We start from the raw sequence: 21,248 nt of genomic DNA, 5'->3' as shown, positions 1-21,248 counted from the left end.
TGTTTTCAGATGTTTCTAATATTATGAACAGTGACAAATCAAAGCATTTGCTGGAACTACAGCTGCAAGACACTGATATCTCAAACAGTTAACATTACTCTGTTGCTCTAATGACAGAAGTGTTTCCTTGAAGATGTTTTAGAGAAACTAAACTTGAGATACATTCCTATCACACACAGATTATTTTGCTACAAGGAGACAAACACTAAAGCAACTACTTCAAGAGACATCAATGTGTTTTGCAACAACAGGCAAGATCGCTCTGTCTCCTTCTTTATTGAGTACTGATGTCCACCAGAGTCTTGTTAAACTATGTAAACTTTATCTGAAGAGACCTGCACACTTACAGTAGAACAATAATTTCTCTCAGTTCAACAAGAATTGTTCTACAACTGACAAAGACTGCCTTACAATTTGTAAGTTCTGATCAAATTTATTTGGCCATCAAGGCCCTACTGAAAGATCTGTCAGGGTCACAAGCAAAATGGCCATTGAACTTCAAGGGTACACTGTCACAACGGTAAAGGAAAATGGATGCAAACAAAGTATGGTATATGCTGCCGAATGCATTTGAAGAACACCGCAGCATAGGTGGTATTCCAGTCACCACATCATTATAGGACATGGCTGCTGAACAAAGTGAAGTTACAGAATTGCTAAAGACCATATGAGGTGTTCCCAAAAAGTACAGAACCTCTGGCTGGCAGAAATATAATTACTGATCAGGAAGTATAGAAACCTAATCTCATTCATCTCTTTGGTAATGCACAAATTTCTGTCAGTGTTCCCACCTTTGTCAGAAGCACTTCTGGAATATGTCTTTTGAATGGTGATCAGTCAGATCGTCAGTTTCCACATATCTTCTCTTGATCATACTGTTTTTCTTATAGGGTAATTTTCAGCTTTGGAAATAACCAAAAGTCACTCAGAGCTGTGTCTAGAGAGAGAGTGCCTGACCAACTACAGGAATGTTGTATTTGGTAAGAAACTTCTGAATCAGACATACTGTACAGCATCAAAAAGGTGCTGAAGGACCTCCTAGTTGTATTCCTTTGTGATGATTTGGCCATGGAGAGAGTACTCATGATGCACCATCCCATAAAAGTTGAAGGAAATGGTCAACAAGACCGTGCTGCAGACCTAGCAAACTTTTTCTGGCCTCAGGGATGTCAGGTGTTTCCACTGTGATGACCACATCTAGGTTTCTGGGTTGAACCTAAAAACCCACGTCTTAACACCCACAAACAAGCAAGGTGTTAAGAAAGTTGGGGTGACTGCTTGCATTGTCCTGTGTGATTTCCAGACAGCTTTGCTTCTGCTCCATTGTCAGCAGCTGTGGTACGAATTTTGCATATACTCTCCTCATGCACAATTCATTAGTCAAAATTATATGTACTTATACAGTGCTTAACCCCACATCATTCAAAAGTTCTCGTACTGTGATACAGTGATCTTCCATGACCAAACTCCCCACTTGCTCAATTAAATTGTCATTTTGGCTTGCTGAGTGTTTGCCTGAATGTGGTTTGCTGTTAACTGATGTACAGCCATCTTTGAACAAGTTGTACCACTCTTTTATCCACATGTCACACATAGTGTCAACCTCGAAAGCCTGTTGAAACTTGTGAAAGGTTTTCACTCAGATATCACCACACTTCTGGCCAAATTTGATGCAATATCAATGCTGAATTTGTTCCATCATTTTACAACTTACTGGGATCTGAGGAGTGCTCACCACATGTCCTAACTCATAGATTGCCAGCGACTGATGCTTTTAACTGGCGGGAAAAAATTCACAGTAGCTATGAATATGTCCCACCAAATATTCACCGAAGAAAATCTCCCGCACTTCATTGGTTCAAGTGGGAAAGAAAAAGGTTTAATACTTTTTGAACATACCGGTAAGGGTACTAGAGAAGGAAGATGTCATAAGACGAAAGCACTGATTAATAGAATGAGTATGATACAAAATGAAATGAATTAGACTCCAATGAGATGGAAATTGTTCTTTGTCATTCCAGATACTTTACAACCATCATCTTAAAGTATTTTTATGACAATCCAACATCAGGTAACTTGGTTTTCTTGCAGAAATTTGACAGAACAAGGTGCCTGCAGGCCTCCATAATCACTTCCATTGTGACGTTAGTTATGCATCGCTCAGTCTTCATGAGCAAGTTACATCAACCTATCACTTAATCAATCCTCACAAACAAGTGCTGAAATAGCAGAACAAAAGAAGGGAGGCCATTATTAATAGAGGGCTCAATTGCCTGAGCACAAATGAGATGGAATTATGTGTACATCATTCTGTAGCATTCAGTACATCATCATGTGATGATCTAAAACTAGTGTCATAAGTAATTTTATATTGCAACATCATCCACAGGAATGGTATATGACACCAATCCACAGACATATTTTACTAACATATTGGCAGATATGTCCCTCACATTCATGGAGATTGAGTAGAAAGACTAGTAACATTCATATACAGCACAGGATGGTTGCCCAAATGGAACAAAAACAAGGGACATCCCGTGTCCATTGTCTGATGATAATCAAGAAGATCACATCACACAGCTCACTACCAGAACTGTAGAAGCAAGAAACCTGGCTTTCATCTGTACTTCATTACTTCAGCTAAAGGACAAGAGTATAACAACTGCAAACAGTGGTCAATTACGTCACAGCTCAGGTGATTCAGGACACCCATATGGGAAACTGGGTTATTAAAAACATTAAGAAAACAGTGCATTGGTGCACATAGAAGCCTGTGCTACTCGTTAAAATCCTACAGTAAAAAGACAAAAACAACACAAGAGACTTCTGTACATTCAACATGAAGATTTGTTAAAGTCCTCAGGTGCAAGAAGAAGATTGGAATTTACTATGTAAAGTTCTTGGAAGACATTTGGCATCTGCAATGATTCAATCAGAGCAGTTACCTTCAAACATCACAATAATGGTGGTAAGGATGTGACAATACAAGTAGACAATTAGAATTATTAAGCACAGTCATATTACAAACCTTTGTCAACTTCCAGCCTATATTTTGTAGCGCATTCCATAACATCCACTGAAAAAGCAGATTATCAATTTCCTGAGAGATGAGCTGCAGCCTGTACATCATCCTGTGTAGTGTGAAAGGTAGAATCACAGGCCAGTGTGCGCTTGTTCTAAATTTACTGACCCACTGTCAGTATTTGCCATTTAATTAGTAAGTTTTCTTGAAGTTTCCAGAAACCACTCATTAACAAAATGTTTGCATGATACAACGAACTCTGTGTCTTTTCACAAACAGGAACACACTCCGTTTAGAAGGCAGTTCAATTTCTTCTGAGCTTTTTACTGTGTTTGCATAATAAAACTGAATTCAGTATTAAAAGTTAGAGAGTTCACTGGCAACCCTACTCTTGCATTTTCTATAAAATTCTGTCAATTTTGGCAATATTAATTTATGTACTTACTTGAAGACTAGATTTTTTATTTCTTCAACAGTAACTTTTTTCTTCTCTAAGATTAGTGTTTGTCGATCATCTATAACTTTCATTGCACTTGTCAACAGCACACGTTTGTAGCTGTAAAAGACATAACAAGCTTCCTGAACAAAACTAGTAAACATGAATAATACACTGTGCTAAAATTAAATGCTGGAGAAAGAAATACAGAATATTCATAATGTTAAAATTACCTGACTTCTGATAGAAGGCCAGATATAGTTTCCCTTGTTTCAGCTGCAATTTCATGTATAAACTTGTATTTGTGATCTCTGTGGTCAGTTAGCTGACAATCTCGACATGTCAACTTGTCACAGGTTTCACAAAACAAAGATAGCCGCTCCTATAAAGATACATGTATTTTGTTACTGCAACCAGAAGAACACATTCACCACACAACTACATTTCAATGCCTGCGACGTTTAATAAAATACTTTGAATGCACTCTACACATATTTCTAGTTTCATAAGCACACACTTAAATTAGCACCCTGTAGCTCCTTTAAATAATCCAGTTACTGGAATGTGTGTGAACAACTGCAATTTTGTGGACTATATAAAATCACAAATTGACATTTTCAGTTACTGATATTGTACACCAAACATACAAAATGTATTCATGACAAAAAAGAAAATTATGCTAATTTCATGTACCATTAGTCTATGCACATCTTGTACATATGTATTTAAACAGTTAAGAACATTAACAGTCTCCCCCTGCTACATTAATTTTCTGCTAATGTATCTTACTACAAACACAACACTCAAAGGAATAATAACTAAACTATACCATATAGACCAGTTTCGAAGTTTAGCAATGGGAGGCTGCAGGTGACAGATTATATCTTGCTTTCTTGAACATTTAACCTAATTATAATTTCTCTTTGGATGAGAGATTCGTTTAGCAATAGTTGTGGGTAAGTTAACACCATGAGAAGTCACAATGAAACAAAGAAAAGTGTTACACAGATGTCCATGTTGATTTTTCAGGAAGGAAGAGATGAACAATATTTCAAAGAACTATCTCCAGTGCCTGAAACAGACTGTCTACATTTCTCAGTCATTTTCAGATGACTCGGAGTTTTTTTTTAAATATGACCTAGAGACTAACATCGCTGGCTATTCACACATGGACTTCAGGTTCAATTCCCGGTGAGAAACTTAGATTTTCCTCACATGGGAATGTCTTCAACTTCAGGTGCCCAAATAAGAAACGTTATAGGTAAATAAGCTGTGAAAATGACTGCCACTATGCGTCAGACAAGAGAGTGATAGATGTTGGGAGCCATATGTACTCTAGCTTCAGAGGGATAACTACAGCTTCGAAAGTACTAACCACTCACATCAACCATCTATATTGCTGTGACTAAAGTGGTTTCTCACTGCATTCCTTTGACCTTTTATTGAGTGTTTAAGTGTATTCGTATTGTGTGGATGATTATATGAGTCCGTGTGCATTTTTACATTTGTTTTGTCATTAAGGAACAGTACAGAACATAAGGGGATATTGTCCAACAGACTACACTTCTTGAATAGCACCAATGGTTCTCCTGAGCTTAATGCACTCTTCCATATTGATAGACAACAATCAACAATGTCACATCCCTTTACTACAAGCGATTTTGTGAAGAGGTTTGAAATGTAAGCCAGAACACGGACACAAAGACAAGTAATTATGAACTGTAGATCACCACTCTGTTTCCCCTTGTATGTTAAATTGCTGGTTGGTTAGGGGTTAAGGAACTAAACTGTGAGATCATCAGTTCCCTGGTACGGTGTTAGTTCACTTAGAGTTATAATATTTGCCAGAAATGTGATCAGACAATTAAAGTGCAAAGGAAGGGTAAAATCGAGGCACTGAAGGTAATACTGATGCTAGAGCTGAGAAACAATTCACAGAAGTAATAGTATGTAGTCCAGGCCGGTATGTAGGTCAGGACAGACAGACAGACAGACAGATAGACAGACAGACAGACAGTACTCCAGGGCTCATCTGTGGCACAGGAAACCCCACTCTAACTGAATACCTTCCCCCCACCCCAATCCCAACTCAATTAAGGGCACAAAGACAGTTACAGTGTAAAGAATGCATTCTAGTCACGAGATTTCAGTAATGGACATCAGTTTGCTCATAAATAATGAAACAAGGTACGAGAAATAATTTAGGCAGCAAGTGGGGGGGGGGGGGAGGGGGGGCATTCACCTGTGAGTGTCCCCTAGGACTTTGCATGTGGTGGGAGCTGTGCCTTCCACAGTACTGCCCTCGATCCATTACAGTAAAAGTATTAATGACTTAAAGAAGAGAACAGCGTCCACCGTTCAACAGAAAAAGAGGGTGTGGCAGAAAACACAGGGAACTGCATCTAAAAGTAATTAAAAGGAGTTAAAAGGAGTGAAAGAAGAGTGACAGAGGTACCTGGCAAAGGAGGTGTGGTCGGGGTCTGACGGACCCAGCATGTGGCAGGCAACACCTCAACCCCAACTACGCAGCCCACATCCTGGAGATAGTTTGGCAGTTTAAGGGGTTAATTCTGAGAATAAATACCACTCACACAGAGAAAACAGAGAACCAGTTCAATTGGCCAAGCCATCAATATTAGAGGCAAAGAATCTGGAAGATCACATTTGGAGAATCACAGGAAGAGGTCTTTCCACAAGGATATGTATGAGCTACTGTATATAAGGCTCCACAACCATATTGTAGGAGTGTCTCATTACATAAAATAACACTATGAGTTAGTCTGGTATGACTGATGTGGTGCAACACAGGACAGTGGATTCGTTAAGGTGGAACGGAAGGAGAAGCGCAATGCAGCAGTAGTCTCCTCTAGAGTGTGCAGTTTACATTAGCCCACCAGATGTTCTATCTCTGAATGAGGAGAGGCCTTATATGCACCCGAAAATCCGCACCTGGTATTGTCAAAATGAAAGCTGGGCAGCTAATCACTTCTAAACCAAATGGTTGACCAGACTGTTCGCTGGGACACCCACACAACTTGTGACCCAAATCAACTCTTTGTCTCAACTGACTACTTGAGACAAGTGCATCTACTGCTGCGCCCCTGGCGTTATATTCCTGTACTGAGTCTTGTTTGCTTTGAGAGGTCACTTTTGTTCAAAAGTTAGCACCAAAAATGCTAATGTAGTGAGAGTTGTTTGTTGTGCAGTTTGGCATTTGAGTGGTGAAAGTGGGATTATGAGGGACTTTCCTTTTTATAGAAAAATCAAAATGTAGTAACAAACAATGACAACACAGTTTATTAATGACCGAAGCAGATTTCATAGTGGAAGTTCTTGTCAACAGTCTTGTGGTAAATTCTCTACTGTCATAAAAACATATGCAAGAATTTTCTCTAGAAAATACGTTCATGCAAACACATGCCACAATATGTAGAACACAGTAAATAGTGCCTTTTTGCTTTACCCTTTGTATCTTGTTTCCTTGCTAAGTGCCAAATAAAAAAAATATTTTTCTCGTCCAATAAATCAGACTTTTTCACTATTGAAATAACTTTCATTACATTTTTATTTTTGCATAGTACAGTTTTATTCTCTGTAAAAAGTGAATATTTTTGTTTTCAGATATTTTGTCTCTCTTGTAGGAGAATACGAGTAGGAAAAAATACCAGGACATCATGTAACTTTTCAATGTGCCACAAATACAAAGAAAACAACATAATAAGGATTATTTTTGGAATACAACCTACGATCAGCTTAGAGACAGAACTGATGACACTTTCTGCAGGACCTGACCATCATTTTGCAGGACAATGCTCAAGCACGTACAGTACAAGCTGTTACTGATTTACTTTAATGTATGTAGCCCTCTAATTAGAGCTTTGTATACAACTTGTAGGTTTGAAGATGACCACAGTAGTGGTCGAAACTGGTCACCTTGTTAAACAAATCGTGATCAAGACTGTTTTTAATAGTAATTATTTGTTACTGATTTGTTTGATTGATGGAGACTGCTCACTGAGTCACTATGAATTAAGATGTGTTTGAGGCAGTCTTTTTAGTAAAACATAAGGCTATGTTAATGGGTATTGGTGCTGCCATAAAAACATTAAATGTTCCATGCAACAAATCTTGTTCCTGACTGGTTGGAGATGAAAAGTATATCAAATACTACCCTTCATTTTAGAAGTAACAGTGTAAATGACGGCAGCAACTTGATCCTCTAGAAGAACGAAAGGGATAAATGCCACAGGATAAAATCAATACTAATACCTGGTCTGGATGCCGAACAAGGGGTCAAGGGGTTTGAAGGGGGGCGGGAGGGGGGGGGGGGGCAGAAAAACACAGGGAGCACATTCCAAGGAGGTTAGGTGGAGGTCTTGTCAGAGTACCTTGAGGTGCATTCAAACAGGTAATTTCACTCAAGGGTAGGAGTCAGGTCGCTGATGCCCCCTTGTATGCAAAAATAATGTGATAAGTTCGACGATAAAGAAATTGTTGAATAGTGTTGATCCATAAACCTGGTAAATGGAGTCCAATCAGGATGAGACAAGGGACAAGGGCCAAACAACTATAGGCGAGTGAAGCGTTATCTGTATGAATGCATGCTTTCGCGGCGATATCCGTTAATAAAACATTCATGGGTTTCAAGCCGCGTCAAGTGGTTTACTGCCCACGAGCTTTTGGCAGAGACCTCCTCTGCCATTGTCAAATGGATGACTGTCGTGTGGTTGTCACTACCGCGCTTATGTAGCCGCACCGTCACTCGTGACGAGACTGGTGCTCAATCCCACACCATATATGATAATGTTTTGGCCACGCAACGGCCGGGCCCACTTCAACTCCCTAAACACCAGATCCCACGCTGTACTCAGCTGCAATCCACTGTCTCCATCAAAGGTGGTGTCAGATCTATTCTAATCTCTATGGCCTTGTTTATCACGCCATCCCAGAAGCCATTAGTCCGTTTAATAACAGACGTCTCATTGAATGCAATCCGGTGTGCTACAGCTGACTTCTCGGGATAGCGCACACAGTAACACCTTTCATGTGCTATGCGGCACTGTTCAATATTGTGAACAGTCTGGCTTACATAGAACTGCCCACATCCACATGGTATCTTGTAAATTCCTGGCATTCTGAGGCCTACATCGTTTTTCACAGATTTCATTACTTTCCGGAGGCCTGAAGATTGTGTATTTTATGCCTCTTCAGGAGCCAACTACTCTTCCCTGTTGTCGAACCACAAAAAGATAAGAATGCAACCTGCTTGGTGTCTTCTTCCGAGGTCTTCTTCCTTTGAGGCTTGGATGACACTGCTTGTGAGATATGTTTGTTGTCATAACCATTTTCCTTAAAAACTTTGCCTAAGTGGCTCAATTCTCTCGGCAAGTTTTCAGCATCTGGGACAGTTTCAGCTCAATGTACTAAGGTCCTCAGAACTGACTATTTCTGTGCTGGGTGATGGAAGCTGGTGGCGTGTAGATACTGATCCGTGTGGGTGGGCTTGCGGTAAACACTCTGACCTAGAGACCCATTGGGTTTACGGCAGACAAGCACGTTCAAGAACGGCAGGGAGCCCTCCTTCTCCACTTCCATTGTGAAGTTGATGTGGTCGTGGATGCTGATGAGGTGCTCCAGGAACTCTTCTAACTTTTCTTCTCCATGTGGCCAAATGACGAAGGTATTGTCAACGTAGCGATAAAAACAGCTCAGCTTTGCAGGAGCCGTGTCCAAGGCGATGTCTTCGAAATGCTACATAAAGAGGTTGGCTACTACTGGAGCTAATGGACTTCCCATCGCCACACCGTCAGTTTGGTTAAAATATTCTCCATCATGTATGAAATATGAGGACGTGAGAGTGTGCTTAAATAAATCCACGATGGTGTCAAAGAGCTGGGACAGCAAGTCAACAGAGTCTGTGATGGGGACACACGTGAATAAAGAAACCACATCGAAGCTAACCATAATATCCCCTTCAGCAAGTCGCAGATCTTTAATCCGATTGATGAAGTCCGCCGTATTCTTTCTATGGTGTCCACAGCATCCAACGTGTGTAGAGAGGAGGCTGGCCAGATGTTCAGCAAGTTTATAGGTCGGCGATTCGATGGTACTCACTATCGGCCTTGATGGTGTGCACTTCTTATGCACCTTTCGCAGACCGTAGAACGTGGGCAGTCTTGGTGCCTTTGGGAGGATGACCATTTGAGAAGCTCTTAAGTCTTCCTCACTTTTCTGGATTTTTTATCCCGAGGTAATTTTTGGTACGTGTCTTCCTCCAACATCCATCTGATTTTTGCGTCATAGTCGGCCCATTCAACTGAGATGGCAGAAATGCCCTTGTTAGCTGGTAGGACGACGGTGAGAGAATCATTCCGGAGAGAACGGAGGCCACTGTGTTCAGCTCTAGTCATGATTGAAGCTGGTGGTTTGGGTTTTAAAAGAAGATGGCTCGTTTCTATACTAATTTCCTCAGCTACATCAGTTGGAAACTTATGAACCGCTTGTTCAACACCACTCAATATGTCAGCGAAGGGGATGCTTCATGGCAAAGGAGCAAAGTTACGTCCCTTCTTAAGTGCTGAGATGGCACCTGCGTTGATGTTTCTTGCTGTCATGTTGATCACAGAATGTTCCACAGCTTTTAGCTTTATGTTCTGCTCCATGCTGTTGCAGTGAAAGCCTACTGAATTTCCCTTTCTGCTTCTCCGTTGCTCTCTGTCTCGATGATGTTTGCTGTGCAACTGTTGCTGCACAGAGTGTTATAAGCTTCCACAAGCAGCTAGTCTTTAGTTGAGTGTGGTCTCAGCTCTCTGAGACTGCAGACGTGTGTGCAAGTTGTGTGTGTGTGTGTGTGTGTGTGTGTGTGTGTGTGTGTGTGTACTGCTGACAAAGGCCTTAATGGCTGAAAGCTTTGATAGTGTGAATCTTTTTATTGTGCCTATCGCGACTCAGCATCTCCGCTATATGGTGTGTAGAAACTTTCCTTCTCTGGTATTGTTACATTCCATCCTGGATTTTCCATTGTTTGCTTCAGTTGATAGAAATAATATGGGGAAGCCAAGTCAGCTTTTCTTCACAGCAGTCTCAAAAATTGGGACTGTACAACAACAACCAAGCACTGGGAGTTCTGTGTCACGATGACAACAGAAAACCATCACCCGCATTTTTGCAGGAGGGAACTGAAAACCTTAGGAAAGGGTACAATTGGGGGCTCTTTGGATGGTGCCTTGGAGCTGGCGTTCAGCCAAGACAGCAGGGGGTGAACTATACCAAATGCAAAATGCGTTAACATGGGTAATCAATGGCACAATGGAGGGCACTAGACAATTGATGGTGATGAGAAACGGTGTAAAATTCAGCAAAGAGCCCTGTGGGAGCTGAGTGTCATACAATTTCTAACCTGAAAAAACAGGTGGGACAAAACCTGAAGAGTAAAAATCAGTAGTGAGCCTCGGAAGTCCCAGTCACAGCAGTTAAATACAAAGTGATGGTGCCAATCAGTATCATATGCCTTATGCAAGTCAAAAAAGACTGCACTGGGGTGTTGATATTTAGATAAAGTCTATAAGGCTGCCATTACCAACTTAAGCAGGTGGTTGGCAATGGAACATCCCTCCCAGAAAGCACAATGATGGAGGGACAAAAGGCTCCGAGATTCGAGAACCCCGTATAATTGGCAAACAGTTTGCAAAGCATGTAGGTGAGACTAATTATGTGATAGCTGCTGAATGACATTGTGTTTCTGCCTGATTTTAGGATTTGGATGATGATACCACCCACCACTATGAAGGGAGACACCTTCAAACCAAATACAGCTGAAAATCCCAAGTGAACAGAGCCTTTGAAGGCCTTCTTGCTATCATGGATGATGCGACGGCATTGCGCACGTAACTGCTTGTCACAGATACAGTTGGCCAACATAGGATGATGGCAGAAAATGCCAAGAGCATGTCTCCGCTCATGTATTGCATCACGGCATGCCTCGTGCCACCAAGGAACTGGGGGAGGGAGGAGGGGGGGGGGGCAGGGCAAAGGGGAGGTACCAGGTATTGAACATTCCATGGCTGTAAGAATAACTTCCGTAACATGAGTGACCTGATCGTTGATGCTAGGAAACTGAGGGTCATCAAATGTTGCTAGAGAGGAGAAAAGTGTGCAATCGGCCTGGGAAAACTGCCAGCATCTAGGGTACATAGATGGCAGTTGTGGCTGTAATCAAAGGACACTTGGAAAATGGTCACTAGAATGTGTATCAGCAAGAGCAAACCATTCAAAGTGCTGAGATAGCTGAACAATACTGACCGAAAAGGTCCAAATGAGAGTAGGTTGACATGGAGTCAGACAAAAAAGTAGGTTCCCCAGTGTTGAGGCAAACAAGATCCACTTGGTGGAAGAGGTCAATCAATAGGGAGCCTCTCGGACAAGGATGTGGAGATGTCCAAAGCGGGTAGTGGGTGTTGAAGTCTCCAACCAGCAAATGGGGTGTGGGAGTTGACCAAGGAGATGAAGGAGATATCTCTTGCCATTGGTGCGGATGATGGAATGTATATGGTACAGAGAGAGAAGGTGTATGCAGAAAGGGAAAGACGTACAGTGACAGCTTCGAAGGAAGTGTTTAAGGGGATTGTGTGATAATGGACATATCAGAGAGAAGTATCGTAAGTCCTCCGTGTGCTGGAGTGTCATTAACAGATGGGAGATCAAACTGGACTGATTGGAAGTGTGGAAAGACAAAGTGATCATGGGGATGTAGCTTTATTTCCTGAAGACAGAAGACGGCAGGAGAGTAAGATCATAAGAGGATCGACAATTCATCCCGATTGGAATGAATTTCATGGATATTCCAATGGATAATTGACAGAGAGTGGACAGAAAAGGGAAAAATCTCACCACGGTTGCCATCAACTCAACGACCGCTGAGAGCCGGCGGCTGACGGTGTGGAATGGCATTCAGCCAAAGGCAGAAGCCCTGATCCATAGGTTGTTGGGGGGCAGCTACCGCCGCCAGTGATCAGCTGGTTGGTCGGCCACCAGCAGTGCATCTCAGCAACACGGAAGGAGGCCGAGGGCAGCTACTGCTGGGTGGCACTGTAGAAGAGACACGCCGCGGAGAAGGAAAGGAACTTTGTTTCTTATGAGCCTTCTTGGAAGCAGGATGTTGAGATGAGGGAGGATTCAATGGTTGTGAGGTCTGGGTATGCAAAAAATCTTCACAAATAGGCTCTTTTTTGGAAGTACGGGTGTCTGATTTGGGGGCCAGTGATTTTGAGCGGGAAATAGTGGGGAGGTTGAACAGGTGATCTTTGGGCTGGTTGATCTAACGACCATAGTGCTAAAGGTGAGATCACAAGTCTGCATGGCTACCTCCTTAGTAGATCAAGGAGAGGCGATGACAGTGCTATATTTCCCCGCTGGGAGCACAGTGGGCTTTCTACTGGCAAATAACTTACGAGCAGCAAGGGTAGACACCTTTTCCTTCACTCGCATTTCCTGAATAATGTGTTCATCTTTAAAAATAGGCCAATCTCTTAGAGGCAGCAGTGTGGTCACCCATACAGTTGATGCAACGAGGGGATGGAGGTGGACAATCACCCTCATGGTCACAGGTAACACATTTGGCCATATTGGAACGTGACTGGCTGGTACCATTAAACCTCTACCACCGATAGCTACGTGTAGGGTTGGGGATGTAAGGGTGAACTGAAATTATCTCATATTCTGCTTTAATGTTCGATGAAAGTTGAACTCTGTCAAATATCAAGAAGAGAGTGTGGGTCGGTACCAATTCCTTTTCAACCCTTTTCATGACTCGACATATGGCCGTTACACCCTGATCAGACAGGTAATTTTGAATGTCCTCATTGGATAATCCGTCAAGTGATCTTGTATAAACCACCCCATGCGATGAATTTAAAGTACGGTACACTTCCACCTGGACAGGGAAGGTGTGTAGCAGTGTAGTTCGAAGCAATTTATGTGCTTGGAGGGCACTGACTGTTTCTAAGAACAAGGTGCCATTTCGTAACTGGGAACAAGACTTTACAGGACCTGCAATTGTGTCGACACCTTTCTGAATAATGAAAGGGTTTATTGTTGAGAAGTCTTGACCTTTGTCAGACTGAGATACAACTAGGAACTTTAGCACTGACGGAAGAGGTGTTCGTGGCTGAGACTCATCTACCTTTCTCTTGTAAGCATCAGTTTTAGAATTGGATAAAACCATTGTGAAAGTATCCCCCATGATTACCGGCGCCTCCTATAGTGTGCTCCTTCCTAGTGGGGGCCCTCCCTGAGGTCACTCCCGCCTTAGGTGATTGTCGACACCTCAGGTCATACCTCCCGAGAAATGGATGGAGGGACCATCGGCACATTCGGAAGGTACCAGCTCGGGTTATCGCCCCTCCCTGGGCCTGGCCTTTACCAGGGGGTACATACGTGTCCTACTTGTCTACCCGGGGCGGGGAATTACGCATTACCCTGTCAATGGCTACGTGTGGGAACGTGTAGGTCAGCCTTCAGAAACACACAGGGAGGAAAGAAATAGAATAGGGGGGAACAAAAAAAGGAAAGAAGAGAAGAATTCTCAAACACCGCAGTGGAGAAGAAGGTAAAGAGAAGAATCAAGGAAAAGAGAAGGACAAAGTAAGGCTAGAGACTTTCTAGTAGAGAGATAAAAAGAAAAGAAACCACATCTTACAGTCACAAGTGTGTTTCTGGACATAGGCACAAAACATACTGCCAAAGAGAGGGAGAAGGGGATGGGGATGGGGAAGGGGAAGGGAAGGGGCAGGGATGGGGGCAGGATGGATTGAGGGTAGGGAGGGGGGGATGGATTGGGGGCAGGGAGGGAGGGGGATGGATTGGGGACAGGGAGGGATGTGGAAAGGGAAGGTACACAGCCTGGAAAGGAAAGAGAACTGCACTACCTTGGGATTCTGCGGTTGCCATGCATGTATCCACAAAACCCCCTAGGGAGGGGGGTTGTTTAATGTGGTAGGTATTTTGCAGGGCTTTTAGTCCCTGATATCTTTCAGACTGATTCCTGTAACTTTGTTGCTGCTGTGCAGTCCAACTTTTTTACTGCTGACGGTCTACTGAGGCAATAGTTACAATGTTACACGCCTTCACTTCATGTCAGTCATCACAGAAAACTGCATCAACGTAGCACTCCACAATAAATGTTGATATAGCAGGAGAAAAGAAGGGAGGTTGCCCACCGACACTGGGGTCATTATTGATGGAGGGCTAACTCCGACAGGCGACAAATGAGAAGAAATCAGTCACGACTTTGTTGAAGAAATAATATCAGTATTTGAACTCATTAAGCGACACCAATGGAAATCTATATTTTATTAAATACACGGATTCAGCTTGCCTTGCCTCTCTTGTTCATACATCTTTCTCTGCTCTGTTACGATCTGACAGGGCAAAGAAACAACTGCTAGATGTAGGTAGCTCAAATGTTAGGTGTGTGATGACCCCTCTAAAGGAAACAGCATCACAGGAGGAGAATGAATTAAATGCGCACTTGGTGTGTACCCCTGGAGAAATCACAGAGCATGCTAAGGTGGCCATCCCAAGAACAACTGAAAGAATGAGTTTCATTCAGCTACAGAATGTCACTCATACTGGCTTTGCCTGGAATCGGAGGCCATTCTTGGTTCTTCCCAGAGAATGGGAAAAATGATGAAGAGTGTGTCTGTTTGCTACACTATTTCAAGAACTGATCGGATTTTACTAATCTGGAGCCAAGTGGGGGGGATTCTGAATTTTTGATAACTCAGGGAACATATCTGGTATTAGAAACATACATTAGAATATCCAATCAAGGTATGTTTTTAACAACAAGAAAACCAGACCCATTAAGCGAGGTAAAAAAAAAAACTGCAAATTCATAAGTGCAAGACTATCTAGGATTGGCACTCAGATTATTAACTGCATGTTTCAATTTGTCAACAGATTCAGATACATTAGTCATAGTACGATTCAAACATGGACTAAACTTGATAGCATGGAAATTGTTGGGGGTGACTTTAATTTGCTTAGTAACTAATGCAAAAAATTACGCATAATTACTGGTAACAAGGACATACAGGTTTAAAAAGTAATACCAAATCCATTCCTAGTAAACAGCCTCAAATAACTAGTGCAACAGCCCATATGGGGAAAAAAATCCAACAAAAATGCAGAAGAGCTTTGATTGAAGCTAAAAATCATCATAAATGATCAATGTAACTACATATCAAGTAGTACAGTAAAATCCTCAACTTGATTTAATGATATCATTCAAAGAATGTTGCTAAAACAGGCAATGTTACTACTTCACTACAAAAGTAGTTACAGGGAAACTGATAAAGAGAACTTCTTGGCAATGCGTGCATCCTTAAGAGGGGTTATGCATGAAGAAATGTTGACCAAAAATCTATCACGAAATTCTAGCATATTCTGATCATGTATAAAACCAATGAACAGGCCCAGATTATTACTCTCTCATGGATCAGCTTGATGTTAAAACTGGAGAAGACAAATAGAGGGCCGAAACAGGTGAAAGTGCACTTGTGGTTTCTTTCAGCTGAAGATAAGAACTGTTTACATTTGTTTTAGATATATAGAACACCAGAATAACTTTTAGTGGTCTGGGTATTTTAATATTGATTACTGACTTTTGTATTACTTTGATTACTCAAGAAAGATGGATGTGCTGGCAGACTGACCTGTAGTGAACCCCAAGGCGTAGGGTACATTACAATATGGCAGTTTGGTTGTGATATGGTGAAGCCAATGAATATAAATGGAAGATAACTAGATGTAGTGGCAGACTGATCTGCAGCATAGCCTGATGCTAGGTCAGACTGGAATGTAATCATTTGTATGAGTTGTTGAAGCGAACAACTATCAACACGAAAATATGATTGCCATACTCAACTGACCTGAAGCGTACCCCAATACACGGGATGTCAAAAAAAACACCCACAAAACTTAGTATGTTATGCAGGAAAGCAAACTGATCGGTTTTCAAGAATGAATCCATGTCCCGCAAAGCATGGCCTGAGCACTGGAAAGCACGGAAGTCTGAGAACGAATAGTTGTGACAGTTTGTTCCAATACTTCTTGGGTCTGAATAAGGAAGGTATGCAACCCTTTAGCTATCTGTGTACTGCAGATGGATGACCTGTGCCTAATAACATTCCTGGGCATGTGCTACATTCCTCTGTCCAGCCCTTGTGCACACTCTACTGTGGACCTTGGACTGCAAGTGCAGTTAACATTATTCACACCAATGCGAAATGTACCAGTGCACAGCTGCAGAAATGACCGGCACGGTATTTGCACACAGTAAAGCAGATTGCAATGGGAGAGCTACTTCAAGATTGTATGCGGAATGTTTTCCAAACAGCCATAACCCACATCATTCCAAGTTCGTGGCTATCGAGAGATGTCGCAGAGAACTGGAAAGTTGCATGTACATATTTTGAGCATTATGTGCGTCTGTTGTACAGTAAAGTAGTAGCACTTCAGGGTGGTACTTGTGAATAGTATCCCCAGTCTACTGTTTTACCTCTGTGGTAGAAGCCAAAATGTGATGTGCATCATCCACACTCAGCTCGAACACTACAGTTGGAGAAGGACATACTAACTATATCTGACGAGGACACAGCCACCAGCACTCGGCTCACGTTTAGTAAAAATAGCATATTAAACTTACACAATATGGATGTTTGGGTAGTCAAAAACCTGTGTGCACAGGTGATCACAAACACAGGGTCAGTATTAACATCTGGGCCAGAGTAATTGATGACCACGCCATTGGGCCGCATGTATGTTTTGCCTACCCTATTGGATGTAGTGCCACTAATCGTTAGGATGGACTTGTGGCGGCAAAATGACGGAGCTCCAGCTTCCTTTGATGTCAATGTGCAGAACCACTTCAACACTGCAAATCCCAATCGATAAACTGGCAGGGTGGACCAGTTCCATGACCAATATGGTCATCAGAATTGACACATCTTGACTACTTTCTGTGGGGCAGTATGAAGAGTGCAGTATATGCTACACCAGTAATGTCTATGAAGGACCTTATTACTAGATCCACAGAGAGATTGAAATACTTCAAAAACAACTGCATGTATTGGCTCATGTGCCTAAGGATCACGTGTTATTTTTAGATTTTGCCAAAAACTCTGATATTGTGATTAATTTCTAACCTAACAGAAGAAAATACCTGCTAACTTTATTTACAAAACATAGGAAATTATTGTTGCTGTGGTCTTCAGTCCAAAGACTGGTTTGGTGCAGCTCTCCATGCTACTCTATCCTGGGCAAGCCTATTCCTCTCCAAGTTACTACTACAACACACATCCTTCTTAATCTACCTAGTGTTTCCATCTCTGGATCTTTCTCTGTGATTTTTGCCCTCCAAACTTCTCTCCAGTACTAAATTGGTGAGCCCTTGATGCCTCAGAATGTGTCCTACCAAATGATCCTTTGTTCTAGTCAAGTTGAGCCACAAATTCCTCTTCTACCCAATTCTATTCAGTACCTACTCGTTAGTTACATGATCTACCCATCTAATCTTCAGCATTCTTCCATAGCACCACATTTAAAAGCTTCTATTCTCTTCTTGTCTAAACTGTTTATTCTCCATGTTTCACATGTATACAGGGCTACATTCCACACAAATACTTTCACAAAAGTCTTCCCTACACTTAAATCTATACTCGATGTTAACAAACTTCTCTTCTTCAGAAATTATTTCCTTGGTATCGCCTGTATACTTCGACCATCCTCCGTTATTTTGCTGCCCATATATCAAAACTCATCTACTGCTTTAAGTGTCTCATTTCCTAATATAATTCCCTCAGCATCTCCTGATTTAATTCAACTATATTCCATTATCTTTGTTTTGTTTTTGTTGATGTTTATCCTATATCCTCCTTTCAAGACACTGTCCATTCCATTCATCTGTTCTTCCAAGGCATATGCTGTCTGACAGAATTAAAATTTCATCGGCAAACCTGAAGGTTTTTATTTCTTCTCCCTGGATTTTAATTCCTACTCCAAATTTTTCTTTGGTTTCCTTTACTGCGTGTTCAATGTACAGATTGAATAACATCGTGGATAGGCTAAAACTCTGTCTCACTCCTTCCTCAACCATTGCTTCCCTTCTACGTACCGCAACTCCTATAACTGCCTTCTGGTTTCTGTTCAAATTGTAGATAGCCTTTTGCTCCCTGTATTTTACCCCTGCCACCTTCAGAGTTTAAAAGAGAGTATTCCAGTCAACATTGTCAAAACCCAATTCCCAGTACCGGCACGGATTTTTCCTTGGTGTGAGAACTGGTACGGTGTGAGTTCACATTGTTATAGTTCTCACACAAAGGAAAAATGTTGTGCACCATCTTGAAGGACAAGTAATGGCTCCTCGGTCTGCAAAGCTGACAACAGTTGGGAGGGCACAGTGCTGAGCACACGCCCCTCCACATCACATCCTAATGACATCGTTTGACAGAGACTAAGGGGGGTGGGTAGTGGTTTTCTTGGTAATAACGTAAAAGAACGGAAACAAGACCTCGACATATTAGACTCAGAAGAGATACGACGAGAATAATTCAACTAAGAAGATCCAGTGGGGGGAGCGTACAGCTCTCACACACATCGTGGTGGCGCCACTGACACCAGTTGCGATTCACTGGTGCTGACCTGCTTCCACAGCTGCCTACCGACACTGACACCGTCTGACGCCACCGGCTTGCTGTTCACCGGTGATGACTCGCCGTCACATCCGCTTACCTACATTGCAAGAATTCTACATCCGGTGAGCGCAAAATAGAACTTTAGTACCTCAGCAACAAGTGATACAAACAGCAGAGTGACTTTTATTGGTGTAGTTATTATACTTAGAGTTGAATTTTTTAAAATGATTACTAGGGCTAAATCTCATAAGAATATGGATCAGGAACAGCAAATTGGAGAAACGTCAAAACCAGGCATGGTTATGAAAATTATTAAACAAGGGCCACACTGGTCTGAATTGGTAAACTTAATCAAAGCTCAAAATGCTAAATTAGATACCCAGAGTGCAGATTCAACTGCTCAAAATGCTACTTTAAGTAAAGAAATAGGCTCAGTAAATTCTCAATTAAATTTGTTAAATGCCAAAGTAGAATCACAAAGCAAAGAATTTGGTAGTCTATGTGTAAGCATGGGGGCTTTAAAGACTGAATTTGACAATTTAAATAATAAAGTAGAGGATTTGCAATTAGAATTAAAGAATGAAGTAACTAACTCTTTAAACCTCCATGTAAATCAACTGTTCACTGACTTTAGTCAGAAACAGAATGAGCAAATTCAGGATTTGATAAAGTTAGAATTTCTTACTGAAGATAAATGTAATAATGTGGAATCTGAACTTAGTGGAAGGTTAGGATCATTTGATTCAGGATTTGATCAAGTTAGAATTTGTTACTGAAGATAAATGTAATAATGTGGAATCTGAACTTAGTGGAAGGTTAAGATCATTTGAAAATGTGTGTAATGTTAAATTTGATTCTGTAATACAGAGACTGCATACTTTAAAAGGGAGCGTCGATAAGAATAGCGAATCAATAGCAATAATCCAATCGCAAATTACAGTCGTTAATACATCGAGTAGAAAATGTAGAAAGAAATTTCCAAGAGAGAATAGCTAACTCTGATATAGTAAATATAAGTAGTCTGGAGGAACAATTTGAAGGAATTATAGATCAAAAAGTCACCAAGAGAATAACATCTGGGAATCTGACACCTATGGCTTCTTCCGAATTTACTTATAACAGGAAGAGCATAGACGAACTCTGGAGAGAATTCAAACTTATCCAGGAACAAGTAGAAAAACGAATAATTTCACCTAATGTTGCGTTATCTAGTGAAGTAGTGATTGTTTTGCAGTGGGGAGACTTTCAAACAAAATTTAACAAGAAGTACTGGTCTGCACTCACTCAAGCGAAGTTAATATCAGATCCATGGGATCCGGGCGGAGTCATATATCTCCCAGTGACGTTAACATTCTTAGATAACAGGTGGAGTGATGACCATCGGGTCCCAGAGTTGTTTTCGGTGTTTCTCCTGTAATAATTTTCCTGCACCGAATTCCCCAAAACTCTTAACCTATTATATCCCCCCACACTTAGAGGTACTGGTAAATACCTAACCAGCAAGAATTTGTTATTACATCATTCAAAATTGTTGCTGGTAAGAGATTTACTTGTTACAGTCATGTAGACTACTAACAACCTCTAACTCCCAATAAATTTTTGATTGTGTTGTACTCGGTTTTGAGAAAAACATAGCAGCGAGCATTTGTTATTACATCATCCAAAATTGCTCCTGGTAAGAGATTTACTCTTTCCAGTCAGGTAGATGTCCTGATTTTGTTCGGCTGCAACATGAGGCAAAGAACTGCAGACATGTTGTCTCTGATCTCAGTCATTTGGCACAGCCTTGGGACAGGATATATTAGGTGCTTGGTCAGTTCTTATCTCCCTCGGTCATGGGAATACTATTCTCATGTAGAATGTATTATAGTCAAACCAGCTTTTGCCTTTTTGCTCAACATGAGGTTTCCGTCTTCGCTGAGGTGGCCTTAGGACAATTGCATTATTCTTTGACAGAGAAGTGTTATGAGTGGAACAGGGAACTGTATCTATGCTTTATAGATCTAGAAAAGGCATATGACCGGGTTCCTAGGAGGAAGTTATTGTCTGTTCTACAAGATTATGGAACAGGAGGCAAACTTTTGCAAGCAATTAA

General features: G+C 41.5%; 1 protein-coding gene across 2 annotated transcripts in view; it reads right to left on the bottom strand.

Moving 5' to 3' along the window:
- The window catches only part of LOC126094518 (E3 ubiquitin-protein ligase TRIM33-like), a 135,179-nt gene that overhangs the window by 104,899 nt on the left and 9,032 nt on the right, over positions 1–21,248 (bottom strand). For both annotated transcript variants that reach the window (XM_049908933.1, XM_049908934.1), the window contains exons 4-5: positions 3,695–3,843; positions 3,471–3,581 (exon numbers count right to left, since the gene is read on the bottom strand). In XM_049908933.1, coding sequence (XP_049764890.1) covers positions 3,471–3,581; positions 3,695–3,843 — 260 coding nt within the window. The remainder of the gene's footprint in view (positions 1–3,470; positions 3,582–3,694; positions 3,844–21,248) is intronic.

This window comes from Schistocerca cancellata, chromosome 8 (assembly GCF_023864275.1).
Source record: "Schistocerca cancellata isolate TAMUIC-IGC-003103 chromosome 8, iqSchCanc2.1, whole genome shotgun sequence".
Taxonomy (NCBI): domain Eukaryota; kingdom Metazoa; phylum Arthropoda; class Insecta; order Orthoptera; family Acrididae; genus Schistocerca; species Schistocerca cancellata.
This window is presented reverse-complemented; position numbering and strand designations above follow the sequence as displayed.